The 14,711-nt window shown below is 41.7% G+C and overlaps 1 protein-coding gene across 3 annotated transcripts in view; it reads left to right on the plus strand.

Annotated features, from left to right (window-relative positions):
- Positions 1–1,468: 1,468 nt before the first annotated feature.
- Positions 1,469–14,711, plus strand: part of CTNND2 (catenin delta 2) — a 645,018-nt gene continuing 631,775 nt past the window's right edge. The window contains exon 1 of one of the 3 annotated variants that reach the window (XM_057428749.1): positions 1,469–1,643. In XM_057428749.1, coding sequence (XP_057284732.1) covers positions 1,607–1,643 — 37 coding nt within the window. In that variant the 5' untranslated portion in view covers positions 1,469–1,606. The remainder of the gene's footprint in view (positions 1,644–14,711) is intronic. The other 2 variants (XM_057428750.1, XM_057428752.1) reach the window with 2 other exon arrangements.

Raw genomic sequence — 14,711 nt, forward strand, 5'->3', positions numbered from 1 at the left:
TAGCACCTTAGCGAGCTGCAGCTGGAGCTTAGTGGGGTGGTGTTTCTGCCCACGGGAGCGCTTGGGAAGCTGCGAGAAGGCCAAGCGAAAGGTGGCAGCAGCGAGTCGCTCTTCAGCCAGAGCGCGGCGGGGGATCTCGCCGGGTGCCAGCAGGCCGAACTCGACGGCGAGCCGGTCTTGTTACCCCACGGCCGTTAATAAAGCGCTCCTGTGATGTGCGCGCCGGCCGGGCCCTGACACGGGAGGATGGCCGCACCGGGGTCTGCGCTGACCCTCGCTTTGTCCCGTCCCGCGGGGGCCGCCGGCCGCCTCTCACACCGAGGGGAAAGCGGCATCCCTCCCGTCCCGTGCTGCCGAGCCGCTGCCGGCAATTCACAGGCTGTAGGCGTTGCCCTGACGCCTCAGCCGAGAAAAAGGTTTTCCCGACTGCTATGCTGATGCTCAGGTGGCTGCGAGGGTAAATTAGCGGTAATTACAGCAGGCAGCAACCAAAAACCTGGTGTTTTTCCTCAGTCACCAAAACTGCGCGGCGAGTTACGAGGACCGATGGAATGGCAACTTTCAGGTGAGTGCTGCAGCCGCGTTCTACACAAGCTTTTCAGCGAAGGGTTAAGCGTGCGTATCTTAAACATGACTGTCACACACCTTGTCCTCCCTGTTCTTGCCAAGACTTATGAAAACATCGTAGATTTTCAACCTAGGCTTCCCAAGAATGGGGAGGGAAAACCAACCGAGCAGTGGAACCGGCTCTCCCTTCCCTGTTGCTTTTACCGTTTGTCTGCCAGACCTCAAGTTTCAGTCACCCAGCCCAAGTCAGTGGGCGTACCTGTCAGTGCCTAGCGAGTGCTCCCCACCGACGCCCGCCCGCCGGCCGGCCTGCCTGCCTCCCCTTCCCCGGCAAACCACCATCCCCTGGCAGTGGGGGGAAGGCACTCTTGGGAGGCATGGGGGCGCACCCCGTTGCGGTGAGGTCGGTGCACCTGGCCCGGCCCTTCCTCAGCCCCGCCAGTCGCAGGCAGCGGCGGCGCCTCAGCGGGAGCGGGGCCTCCCGCCCCCTCCCTCCCCTTAGCGCCGGCTGCTCGGCCGTGGCGGGCGGGCTCCTGCTGGGGAGGGGACAGAGGAGGGAGGAGCGGAGGCAGGCGGAGAAGGAGGGAAGGAGGCAGGGCGGGCGGGAGCGCGGCGGCGGCAGATGCTGCGGCGGCGGCTGTGTCTCCTTCGGCCACCTCCCGCGGCCGGTGCGCCCGCCAGGCGCGCTGCGCTACGGCGGCGCCGCGCAGCCTGCCCCAGCCGCCGCCGCGGCCCCGCGCCTCGCCCGAGCGGCGGGGCGGTGGGTGCCGAGCCCGCCTCTCCCCGGCAGCCGGCGGGCAGCTGTCCTGCGGCGGAGCCCTTCGGACCCGGATCGGCGCGCTCGCACGGACACGGGGACTTCACGGACGCAGACGCACGCCGGGGGGGGGGGGGGGGGGGGGGGGAGGCAAGCCGAGGATGTTGCAACTGGGCAAGGTCAGGACCTTGCGGTGAAGCCCGGGGCCGTTGCTCGCCTCCTCCCCCCGCCCTCTTTCATCCTTGCCTAGCGGACTGAGGATTTGCTGTTGGGTTTTGGTGTATGTTTGGGAGAAAGCAGGCTGAATCGGCGCCGATTGGTGAGTACGACAGACACCGTAATGGTGCCAGGTTCTCCCCCTCCTTCCCGCTTGCGTGATATTTCCTCTTGGTGCGGGCTTCTGTAGTGCTCCCCTCATCGAGGCGAACGGGATGGGCTGGGCTGCTGGGATCTGTGCGAGAGCTGTGCTTGTGCCTTCAAGCATTAGGGTAACAAAGTGCGTTTATTTCCCTTGTTTCTTCCTCCCGCGCCCCCCCCCCCCCCCCCCCCCCCCCCCCCCCATCCTTTCCCTCTCTTTATGTTAGTCGTTGCTTATGTAGGGCATCCGCGGCACCGTGTCTCCCGACGCTCTGCACTGGAGTACTCGTTATGGCAGTGAAGTCATGGGCTGAGGAGGAGGAGGAAGGGGCCCGGAGACCCGCGGGCGGGGGCAGCGCCCGGCCCTGCTCGGAGCCGGGCGGGAAGTGCCGGCACGATGGCCCTGGCACTGGGGCGGCTCTGGGTGGCGGCGGCAGCTCCGTGTGTCTGTCCGTGCGCTACGGGGAGGGTGGTGGTGTCTTCCTTTGAAGCCACCGTTTGCGAAATCCTGCGCTCGAGGAGCGGTGGGAGGGGAGCCGCGATGTGCCCGGTGGTGTTTCGTTGATCTATATTTAATGGCTGAAAGGAAAGATGCTTTTCTTTCCTTTTACCCCTAACGTACTCTTATTCTGGTGTGTAATGTGCTTGCATCGATCGGTCAAAGCGTAGGTTCAGCTGAATCGAGCCGCCACAGAGGAGGTGCAGCAGCGCAGGCGGTACGTGTAATACACAAATTCCTCTGGCCGGGGATCTTGGAATAAAATAAAAACCCTGAAGAGGAGTCATTTTAGAAACCATGCTATATTTCCCCTGGAGGGATTGGAGGCACGAATACATAGAATATAGAATCTTGTGCAGAGACATTTTCTTTCTGATACTTTAAGTGTTAGAGTGTCGTAATTAACCTAGCGTGTTGTAGAAAAATACCCCAAACATGCAGAAAATATCTAGAAATGAATGTTCCTTTATTAAACACCCAACTGCTAACTTTATCGGCTGTTTTAGCTGATACTTATGCCCTTTAAAACATGTATGCCTTTTTATTGGCTGTAACAGCGTAAAGTAAAAACTTCATGGTGCAGGTTTATTTTCAGACTGTACAGCTAGTCTGTATGTAAAGTGAAAACAGTGAATCATCTTGAGCTGTGGTTCGTAGCAAACCTCTCTGTGGGGTACGTCAAGACTTGCATACCTCAAGATAGCGAGAGAACTACGCAGAATTATATGGAGTTTATATAAGCCTGTTGTGAGCTTCTGCAAAATCAAGGGAAGGAAAATATCTTTTGTTATCCTGTGTTTAAGGATGTATTCATCTTGTCTTAAAAAAATTACCTGATTACCTAACTCATGTAGGCTGGATTGATGCGTTTCAACAGCCCTAGTCAGCTGGTCAGTGTATAAACGGCATGGTGCGAGGGAGTTAGGTGCAGGTATCCAGGGGAAGCTGCTGCACATCCTACTTGTGGGCCTCTGGGGCTCAGATGGCTTTAGGGCTTTTATGAGACTGTATACCTTTACATGGTTTATCTGGGGAGAGGCTTCAACCCTAAACCCAAACCATCTGGAAGACTGTGATCTGTAAGCAAAATGTGGAAGTTTGTGATGATCGAATACCCTTGTAAGACCTAATTCTGAGGCAAGTTGGTGAAGCTGTCTCTTTTCAGTCAGTGAATGACCTGACCCTTTGGGAGCCTTGACTATCAGTCTGCATCCTGCAGAACTGCAGAGAGCTTGCGATAGATCATTGTCATTAATGAGAAGTTGATTAAAGGCTTGGGACTGCATTGAATGTGATTATGTTGAATGTTGTAGCACTGAAATAGGAGATCACATCTTGATCACGTTGTTCAGAGATGGTTTTTGCAGTCTGTTATATAAGAGAGGCTTGGGGAAAAAAAAAAAAGAGTAGCGGGCTGTGCTATGTGTACATACCAAAGGAAATACCCCTCAAAGCTGCTGGTGGGAAGTCAAGTGTTTATTTCAGTTGCATGACTTCTTGTGGATTGCAAGAAAGATGCTTTTGGGAGGGAACTCCAGCTTCTGTGCCCCAGTTCTGTTTATCAGGTACCTTAACAGAGTTAAAAGCAGTAAATAATAGCTCATCAGTGACACAAGCTTGTGACTTCTGCTGTAGTTTAGTGGTTTTTTTTTGACTAACACTACTAAAATAACTTCATCCTCACATAATGAACTCTGACAGACAGCTGCACAAAATAGAAATAGTAGCAACTGAAAAAAAGGTGTTTGCATAATTCTGATTTGCATAATTTACCTTTGCTGATGGATGGTATCAATTTGATGGCTGTGGTTTGGTGTTCAAGTTTGTTCCTGAAGACACATGTAAAATCAACATGCTACAAAGGAAGTGCTCAAGCAGCTTATTTTAAGGGTTTTAAGAAATGCATTTTTAAGTAGGGCTGTAGATTGGCATGTAAATGGAGCAGATAACAGAATCAGCAGAACTCATGAGTGGCAAATTTTGCACTAAATTTCAGATACATTTTGTGTTTCATGGTTCAGTGTGATATGATTTTTAGAGCCTGCCACTTGTGGAAATTCCAGCATATCTTTGTTAGTATTTCAGATGTGTATTTTGACAATTCCTAAAACCAGCTGTTTTCAGCAGTATCAGCAAGATAAGGAAAATACATTATTACAGTACTCTTTACTTAAATAAGGACCTGTGGTTTTGATGCTTATTGATTGGGCTTGTAAGTCATGAAGAGTTTGATATTTCAAGTTACAGCTGAGGTTTGACAAAAATGAAATTGATTGTTTCTCCCCTTTGAAGGTCTGAGTAAGATCTTATTACAAGATGAGTTTTGGATGCTTACTTAACTGCACAATATTAAATGTAGTAGTCTAATTATTAATAACATAAAAGAAAATCATCAGCCTCAATGGTGACAGCATTTTTAAGTATAGCACATTGGTTTTTCATTTTTGAGAATGACTCTCAAAAAGGACTAAAATACATTTGCTTTTAAATGAGATTGATTCTCTACCTCCTCATACCTCTTGCCCTCTGCCCCGGACAAAAGTCACTCCACCTGTAAAACTGTAAATCTTTCTGATCTTTTATCTATTTATTCATCCCCCACCCTCCAATGGGGGCATTCTCTTACGTCAGTATGAACTCTCCATGCAGGACAGGTATGCAGTCCTCTGCTCATACACTGCAGAACATCACCCTTTGGCTAATGGCTCTTCTCTAGTTATGCTCACTTGGAAAGAGGTCTGAATTGCAGCATGACACACTAAAACAATTTCTTCTATCCCCTTGGGATGTGCTAACTCAATGTTATGAATGGGTTGTAAATGCTGATCACCTGACCAGATTCTTTGGCAGTATGCTGGACAAAATTTAAATTCAGTAAAACTAAAAAGGAAATATGGTGTTGTTTATGTGTAAACTGATAGCCAAGTGAATAAGATTTTTGGTTTTTGTTATTGTTGTTGTATAGTTGCCACTAAGAAATGGAGAAACATCTCAGTATCTATAAGAGCAAATATTTAGTATTTGTTTAAGTGGCTCTTGGCATGCTAACTCACAGTGCATTCTGCTGGCTCTTAAACTGCCTGTTCTACTTTACCAAATTCAATTATAGTAATAAGCAATAACTTCAGGAGATACAAAGCATGGAAGAATATGTATTATCTTGTCCTTTTGGCCACTGCCTATTTTATTGAAGTTTCTGAGAAAAAAAAAACAGGCTTCTAATGAAACTTTAAAACAGTAGTTCTCAGACCTACCCAAAAGATAGTAACTTTTTTCAATTCACATGTAAAATAACCATGTTTTCTGTTATATTTTATTAGGGTTTATTGCGTTATCCATTATAGTTCTACTGTATGACAGACCATTATTTTCCACTTGTTTTCATTCATTTTAAGAAGCCACAGATAGACAGAGACCACTTTGAGCTGTAACAACTAAGTCAAGAACATCTGTGAGTCGAAAGGGTTTGTCAGAAAAGGTTATCCGGGGAATGATTTTGCATTTTTCCCCTTCTACTCATTCCTCTTCTTTATTTTTTCTTGGAAGTTTGCAGTTGATTTCTTCATCTCCCAAAAATCTTCACAGTACAGAAACTTCCTTTTGGCCAAGAAAATGTCAAAAATTGACAGTAAAACTTAAATTTGTCTGCTTAGTATAACATCAGTATATTCTTTTTTTTAAGCCATACGTACATTCTTCTGCCCTAACACAGTCAATTAAGTGACACCATAATATCCCTTTACAGCTGAATTTTTGAAGGGAGACGAATGATAATGCAGGTAGCTTAAAAAGAGATTCTGATCTCTTTTTTAAGGGGTTCCTAATTGTTCTGAAGTCGCTGGCTGAGACTTAACTCTTCCATATTAATTTAGATCAGATTAATTTCTTTTAAATTAGTAAGATGTTTGGGGCAATAATGAGAAATAAGTTTCAGAGTGGTTGTAGAAAATTGCTGTACCTATTGGCACTGCTAGGATTACCAAAATTTGTAATCTGCGTCCTGTAAAAGGTATGTGCCTTCATTCATAACCAGCAAGCAGTTTGGGAGGGTGGCTGGCAAGCATCTCAGGGGTGTAATAAAAGGCTCCAGGCAATTAATTTCAAGGAATGTATTGTGTTTTAATTCCTGCTTTCCAGGAGGGTACTTCTGCCATTTTTGAAGCTGGGTATCTGAAAAGCAAGAAAATATGCACTGGATGTTGAAAACAGAACATGTGAACCTTAAATTTTTTCTTTATAGTATTCCATCAAAATACTGAATCTTGGGAGCGTGTGTATGTCTGGTACAGAAGCTGATGTACAGGAATGTGTGTGTGTTCTGGTGTGGTTTTTTTTATATCAGATTAATCTGAGTGAAGAATGTAACTTCTGAAGATGGTGTACGTGATTATCTGAATCAAGTCTTGGTATTCTGATATTTTCTCCTAATGTTGTACTTGGCTAGGTAGTAATTGGGTTTCTTTGAAAGCAGGTAGTTGTTGTCCCAGTCGAATTTGCTTGTTTAAAAATAACTGTTGCTCTTGCCAAGAGGTTGGCTGTTATTTTACCTGTTTGGCATATGGGAAAGCAAAAGCCTTTTCATGCTCAGTTTTTGACATGAGAAATGGTATGGCAGTGAATACAGAGGTTCATTTTCAGTGAAAAGCAGAGTGAGAAGGCAGAAGGCTAGGTCAGAGAATGGTTATCAAAGGAAACAGTAGCTTAAAGGTTTTCAACAGTGGAAATTGCTCAAGGTTAAGCAACAAAAGCCTTTCTGGGCAAACCTTGTTGTTGTCATGTATGCCAGAATTTTTAGAGAAATGGAATTCTTTAAGGATACCCAGAGGCATTCTTATGCCATCTCTTTTGCACATTTTTTTCTTCCAACTGTAATTCAGGGCAGCTTTTGAGCACGCCTAATCATCTCATTTCTGACTGGTGCGATACATCTGAAAATGACATTCTGTGCGATTTAGAAGCTGAAGTCTTGTGGAAAGTCGGAGTTGGGCTCCTAAATGGTGTGGATGCTAAATAAAGAGTGGATAATCTAGTGAATTCGTACAGATCAAAATCTAGGTCAGTCTTTGAGCATTTTGACAAGTTTTAACAAAATGACTAGTCATATTCAGCACTTTCTGAATATTTCTGATGAAGTACCTGTGTCCTTGATTACCGCGTGATGGTATGATGGTAACCTGAACCTTGAGTTCAGTGCTTAACCTTGTCTGACCTAGTGTGCTCAGAAGCGAAGTGAATAGAACAAAAGGGCTTTGGGTATTTTAAAAAGTTTGTGCTTTAATGAAGGAAGTTGACAGTAATTGATGAAGCACATAATTCCTGCTGTTCTTACTGCAAATGGTTTTGAAGCTTGAGTTACAAGAATAACGTGACTTTATATGTGGATTTCCACTGTAGTACTGATGTATGTCATCTGGCAGTACAGGGGAGAACTTGAAAATGTGATAGTACATCTCTTCTTTGTGTCAGTAATGTAGAAAGCTTAATGCATTCTTAAAATTATCATTGTAATTAAAATGGCAGAAGACAGTTGGCTTCTGTTCCCTTTGTTTCTGTTGTTGAACCATATTCATAGCATTAATGACCTGCAGAAGAATTTTGAGTAACGGGGTTGGAAGTCCTGCTTAGGGATCACCAAGTTAATTCCCAAATGCCTCTCAGATATGTCTGCATGATTTTGAGAAGGTAAAATTTGGTTAACCCTGGGAAAACTAGCATTTATATGGCACCGTACTCATTAAGTGCGAACTACTACAGATGCTTTTATTTTACTGATGACATACAGCATCCTATGGGTGAAGGCATAGGAGAGATGCCACACCGTTTCCTCTTCTTCTGTATAAATATGGTGGCACCTTAAAGATTTTATAGGTTCAGAAGGACATATTTTTGGTCAAAAGAGTTTCTGACAAGCTTGGCAGATTATTGCACTTATTTTCCACTTCTGACTTCTGTTGTCTTTACCAAAAACAAGTAAATTATTGCACAAAGCCTCAAGGGTCTAGGGGGGCTCTGACTTTAGTCTCTTCAAAGAAGAATGGACAGGTTGAGCTTAGTTAAAAACGTGCATGTCTAATCAAAGGGTAAATTTAGAATCATAAATTTTAAGAACTGACATTAGAAAAAAAGTCATGATAACCAAAAAATCTTTTTCACATAAATGGAAACATTGAACAGAAGACATAGTATATGTGAGAAGCCTAATGCAGTGTTCTGTTAAGCAATTATTTAATACTCCTAGGTAAGTAGGTTCTTTTAATGTGTCATTACATGTGGGTGTTGTTTTTGATTTTTTTGTTTTGTTTGGTTTGGGGTTGTTTTTTGTGTATTTTTGGGTTTTTTTTGTGTTTTGTTTTTTTTTTTCCGTTTTGTTTGGGTTTTGGTATTTTTTGGTGGTTGTTCCCTCCCCCAGTAAAAGCGAATTCCAAAGCATATATTTCTAGTCAAATTAAGGAAGTTTGTTAGCCTGCTTTTTATGAGTTTGCTTCCACTGGGATCTTGTGCACTTAATTCTCAATGCTGACTGTCATAATGAGCACTCCAAGGATGGATAATGCTCCTCATTTCAGAAAGGAATAAACATTTTCTTGTATTCTGTGTCAGCTTATGTAGCATAGATCTATGCAGCAGTTATTTTAGGTGGATGAAACTTAACCTTTACATCTCTTCTTTGCCCTTTTGAGGTTGAGCTTTGATTGGTTGTCTTAAACGTTCCCTCTCTGTAAATACCTTTTAATTAAAAGTAGCCAAGATTAATCAGCTTTGTAATACTTACTTTTCTGTCTCCAAGTCTAGGAGGTACAGTGCATGTGTAGGTCTTGCTGTCTTTTTTTTTTTTTTTTTTATTCTAGTCTGTTTAAAGAGATGTGAATTTTTGGTAGTGAGTAGTAAATATTTCTCTTATTTCATGTCTATTGGCATAAGAAGACTAAAACTGAGCAGAAAAGACACCTGTTTTTGAGAGGTCAAACCAAGACTTTGATCATGTTTTATGACTTCCGTTTATCTTAGAATGGCTGAAACTCTGCACAACTAGATTAGGAATTTAGTTTGATTTCCAAAATAAGATTTTTATTTTTTTTTTCCCTTTAGTAAGTGCAGTGTCAGTATTTGAGGAATACGATGTACCTGATACTTAATGCCAGTGAAATGCCACATAAGCTTCACCTACTTTTAGGACTTCTGGATATTTTAATTTTTTTGACATCTGGCATCTTTGTCTGATGACCTGAACATGCTATCGTTGTTTCACTGGAAGGCCTGCTGGGCAGAGTCACTTCAAAGAATGTGATTTTCCTGTTTGTATGTGAAATCCTTATCTGCATTTACTCAAACTAGAACTGGCTGGTGAGGGGGAGTGGGGGTTTCCTCTCTAGCGTTGCTCTGTCCACTGAAGTCCTCAGACTGATGTTGCTGACAGATTGCTCTGTCTGAGACTCTCTCAGCATGGTCTCCCCTCTAAAAATATTCAGTGAGGAGCTACTTGGCTTTTGATTAGTGGTGATGACAATATTTCAGGTCCCCAAATGACACATTGCTGGTGATCTATTGACAGAACAGACTTGGAGCAATGGTGTTTGTCAAGGAGCCAAAGACTCTGCAATATAGATTGCTTTTGCCCCCTTTTTTTTTTTTTTTAAACTGTGGATCTAATGTTTAAAGCAGAGAAAGAGATCTGAGATACTGTTAATAGCAAACTGAAAAAAAGGCTGGGGAAGGAAGGTGGGGACAGAGAGACAAGCAGGAAAGCACAGTTGCTGTATTGTCAATGAATAGGAAAGATGCTGGTTTGGTTGTTTACCACAGGTAGTTGGGACAGTCTTGATTTCTAGAAAGTGCGTTTAGAAATATGTTTTTCAGTAGTGCTTCATTTGCAAATGTATCTCAGTTCTTACAGGATGCCTTGCACAGATACATTTCTTAAAACATGTTCAGATTATGTATGCATATATTCTGCTTGTATGCTACCTATAGAATTAGCTGCATCTGTGTCACGTGTGTTACTTGACTATTAACCTCAAAAGCAATGGAATTTTTTATTTTTCCCCCATCCCCCACCCCCCAAAAACCCTTCTTGTTGGATTTGGTAACAGAAATCCAACCAGTTCCATGGGAGGTGTGCTGTATAGGGTATGCCTTGGTACAAATACTATTTACTCTTTATACAGCCTTCTTTCACTTGACTCTTCACTGATTCTACAATCTAATGTTTGTCATGACACAGTTGTGTGTATGTTTAAGAAAATCACAGGTATTAAACAGGCAGGATGAGTACTTTCTAGCAGTTTATGATTTCAATACTTTAGAACTTGTACATTTTGCCATACTGGGTTAAATAATTATTTTCCAGATTCGATCAATATGTGAGTTACAGATTGGGGGTGGGGGAAGGGAGGGGGTAGAGGAGGCATGGGAAGAGGAGGAGAAAATCAGAATGCTAGTTTGTTTAGCTAATTTACCTTACAGGTACATCCTTTCTGACCTAGAGGACAGTATAATTCTGGAAGTATGAGGTTTGTTTACCTGATACTGTAGTATGTTTGCAATAAATGGAATTACTCTCTAGGAAGCTGTATAGACCTCTAAAACAACTAACTATATTCTTGGGAATGAAGCAATTATTTCTCCCCCTTCCACTGTTTTTAAATTTACTTACTCATAACATGTTTAGCATGGCTCTGGCAAAATACCAGGACTCCTGATTTTTGAAGGGCTTAATATTCTCATTATAATATTTAAGTATCCATGTTTTTCCAAATACTTTTCTCATAAATCTTTATTTAAATATGGTCTTTCAGTTCCACTTCAGATTTAATAACTACATAATATTGGCAGGTGGCCAAAATTTAAGTTTTTTTTTTGTCACATGGTTTTATTTAGGAGCGTATAATCTGTAATGCTATGCAATATAGTCATATTTTTGCTTAACAAAAGAGAATGAGTGGTTGGTGTGAAAAAGCTGAGTTGACTAGGAGGAATGGGATGAGTGGAAAATGAAGCAGTCCTGAAATGCAGATGTATAGCTCTGCTTCAGAAATACACTTCGAATCTAAAATTTGATACTGTGAAATAAATCACAAGTCTCTTTCATATAAACTGCTGTAAGTTGCACATTGAAGGAAATGGAATACAAACCCAAAATAATTTTAGCTATCCTCAAACTCCATTGAAGTTACAGAGGACTTACTGCAGTGACGTTGCCTCCTTTAGGTGATCCGGAACATAACATATCTGCCTGTACCATTCTGACAGGCAAGGCACTTGATGAATTACACAGGCCATCGAAGGTGCTATGCTTGCACTACTTACTGCTGAGGTTGGTTTCCCTTCCAAATGGGAGCAGCCATTGAAAACCCATACCGCACTTCCGTGTAGACATTCGTACTTTCACGAATGTTTTCCCACCTTCATACACATCTGAAGCATGTCTGTCTCTCTTACACCATCTTAAGTTAGTAGTACTGTAGTCTTGCTTGTTCCACTGGAAGAAAACAAATATTTTTGATATAAAAAAACCCAAACCAAACAAAAAAATCCTTCACCTAACCTGAAGGTGGCTACCGTGTTTCCTAGCACTGAAAAGAGAAATTTACAGAGTTCAGATTCTCTCTTATTCTTCTTTCATGGAATCATGGAATGATCTGGGTTGGAAGGGACCTTAAAGGTCATATAGTTCCAAACCCCTGTCATGGGCAAGGACACCTTTCACTAAACCAGAATTTTCAAAGCCCCATTGTTCAAAAACATGCAGAAGAATGGGTATTTCTAAATGTGTTCTCAGTATCCAAAGCTTGCACTTCTATCCTCGTTCTGTGAAAGGGTTAGAGACTTGTGATTTATTTCATAATACCAGGTTTTTGATACAAAGTGTATTTCTGAAGCACAGCTATACATCTGCATTTCACAGGAACAGTTGGGGAAAGGAAGGGCAGCACAAAGCTTTTTCTTCTTTGCACATGAATCATTTTAGAGCTTCTTCTAAAAGGTGACTTACCCAGCTGAATGAATTTATAGGACATTGTGCAGTGTTTCTGATGTTTTAATCTTCACTTTTTTCATGTATGTATAGAAGAGAAGAATAAAAAGGGACTTGCAATTTAAGTTCTGAGCATTTATATTCCAAAACTTTTGAAGTTTGAAGGTAAATGCAGAGTTTCTAATAATACCTTAATATGACATTCAGATATTAACCCAAAGCATCTATAGCAGTATTGTCTCTCTTTTAATTCCTTCTTCCTGTCAGGCAGCCCTCCTCTTTTGTAAAGACTTTTGTTGATTTGTCTTGAAACAGTCATCAATGGCTTCAATAGAATATTTTAAACATCTGGGATCTTTCCTGCTCTCTGACAGGATGTAGGTACTATCACTTGTTAATAAGTGTGCATGGGTTATGTATTGCATCCCTCTACAGTTTAGGATACTTCTTCATAGCTTAAATAATTTTATGGTGCAAAAAGGTGGTGTTGCGGTCTGAAGCTGATACCTCTAGGTGCAGGCTAGCAGGTAGAAGTATCAGGTAACTCCTTCAGTTGTCCTGTTTACAGCTCTCATTTCAGATTTTCTTCTCATTCTACCAATACAAAACCAAACTTCTCAGTGTTTGAGTGGAAATGTATTCACTTCTTACTGATACTGAATTTCAGTATGCTGATTTTGTTGTGAAACTGGGCCTCAGACCTAAGTTACAACAGGACCTTGAAGCTAGTTATGAATATCCTAGGGTTTTCCACCTTGAAATTTGGAGTGAGCTCAACACCTCTGTGTTACTCCGTGGCCTTTTACAAGCAGTAACAAACAGAAGAACCACAGTCAGGACTATGATTCAGCACTCTCTCCCCATGAAAAGTGGTAGATAACTAGCTCCCTCCCAGGGTGTGTTTAGAAAACAGTGTTATGTGGATTCACTAACTGTACCATATATGAAAGACCATATGCAAGAATGCAGATGGAGTAACAGACTGTAATGTTAATTTATCAATCATCTAAGTAATCATAGTGGTGGCTTTTTATTTTGCATTACATCAGTGTTTTGATGACTGAACTTGGATCATAACCTTGTTGAACCTGTGCTGTCCAAAACATACTCACAGATGGTCCTGGTGCTGAAAAGCTCAGAAACCTAGCTAACACAACTGCTAACAAGGGAAAACAAGTCTAGAGAGGCTGAAAACAGGTCAGGTACAAGCATGAAAATAGGATCCTGGTTGCTTATGTACTCTGAGTTCCCTAGCGCATGTAACCCTTTCCATGTTGCTTAAGCAAATCCTTGTCTCTTGTACTGCTCTCAGTGCACATGTGGCATAAAACTAAATGTTGCTTGTATTCTTACGATACTTTTCCCAAGTAATTAACAGCATGTTTTATGAGATGCAAGAGGATTTTTCCCAAACCAGAAAATGTCATTATTGAACTTTGGTCCTTTCTTTAAAAACATGAAAATAAGTTAAAAGGAAGTCATTTGGAGAGGGGAAAAGGGGTGGGGGTGGGGGAAGTAAGGGGGATGAAGTCAAATGTACTAGGTCTGTTCTCCATGAGAAGTTTAAAGAACAAAACCAAAACTTACTTTTGCAAGAATAATGAAGCTGCGCAAAGTATCAGCGAATACTCTGCTGCTGGTCCTTTACTATGGCATTTATACTCTCTGAGTTAACAGAGTATGTAAAGAATGATATTAAACTTGTTTATGAGCAAGAGCCTGTGTTATTGCTTCATCACATACTAAGAAAAGTGGACAGGCAGCTTATATTCAAGCTTTGTCGTTGTACAAGCAGCAATTTCTTTCCAATCCTTTCCTTTTTTGTTTCAAGCCAAAAGCAGCAGTCTCAGAGCAGGAAGATGAGGGACAAATGTTTGAATTTACCATATCCATAGGTTGTTTTCTTCATATAGGGTTAAATTGATGTTGAAGTAATTGAAGATTCTTTTAAGAAAATAATTAACATAGGTAAGCCCTAGAATATTTGGACAATTTTCTCTCACAAAACATGAAATACTATTCTAATTTTTGTTTGTCTTAAATTTCAGAGCTTTTCAGATGATTTCTCAACAGTGGTATGTTCCGATGTAATTTTTTTTTGATATTCCTTTTGTAAGGATAAACAAACAATCAAAAAAACGGAACAGAAAAGAAACAAAAGGAAACAAAATGGGAAGGGGCCAAGGTGGCTGAGCACCCTAGGCTTTGACTCAGTGGATCATAAGGTAACAGTAGACTTTTCTTTGTGCTTTATTAGATAGAAGTTGCCTTTATCGCTTCATGTGTTTGAAATGAAGTAAATTATCTCAACAAGTATGGGTAATGACTTAGGTGGCAAGAATGTATAATGTTTTTGGGCATATTACAGATTGTGTTTATTGTTCTGGAGTAATTTTCAGGTAGTAGTATAATACACAATCAAAAATACATTTAATGCAATATTACTTTGAAAAGAAAAATTTGTTAAATTCCATGAAACATTAATTGTAGCTTTTGTACAGCTGCTGCTATTTCAGTTAAAATAATAATTAAAAAAAAAGGATGGCTGAGCAGAATTA

This window comes from Pezoporus wallicus, unplaced genomic scaffold, assembly GCF_028554395.1.
Source record: "Pezoporus wallicus isolate ANWC-B61680 ecotype Strahan unplaced genomic scaffold, APGP_CSIRO_Pwel_v1 contig_6658, whole genome shotgun sequence".
Taxonomy (NCBI): Eukaryota; Metazoa; Chordata; class Aves; order Psittaciformes; family Psittacidae; genus Pezoporus; species Pezoporus wallicus.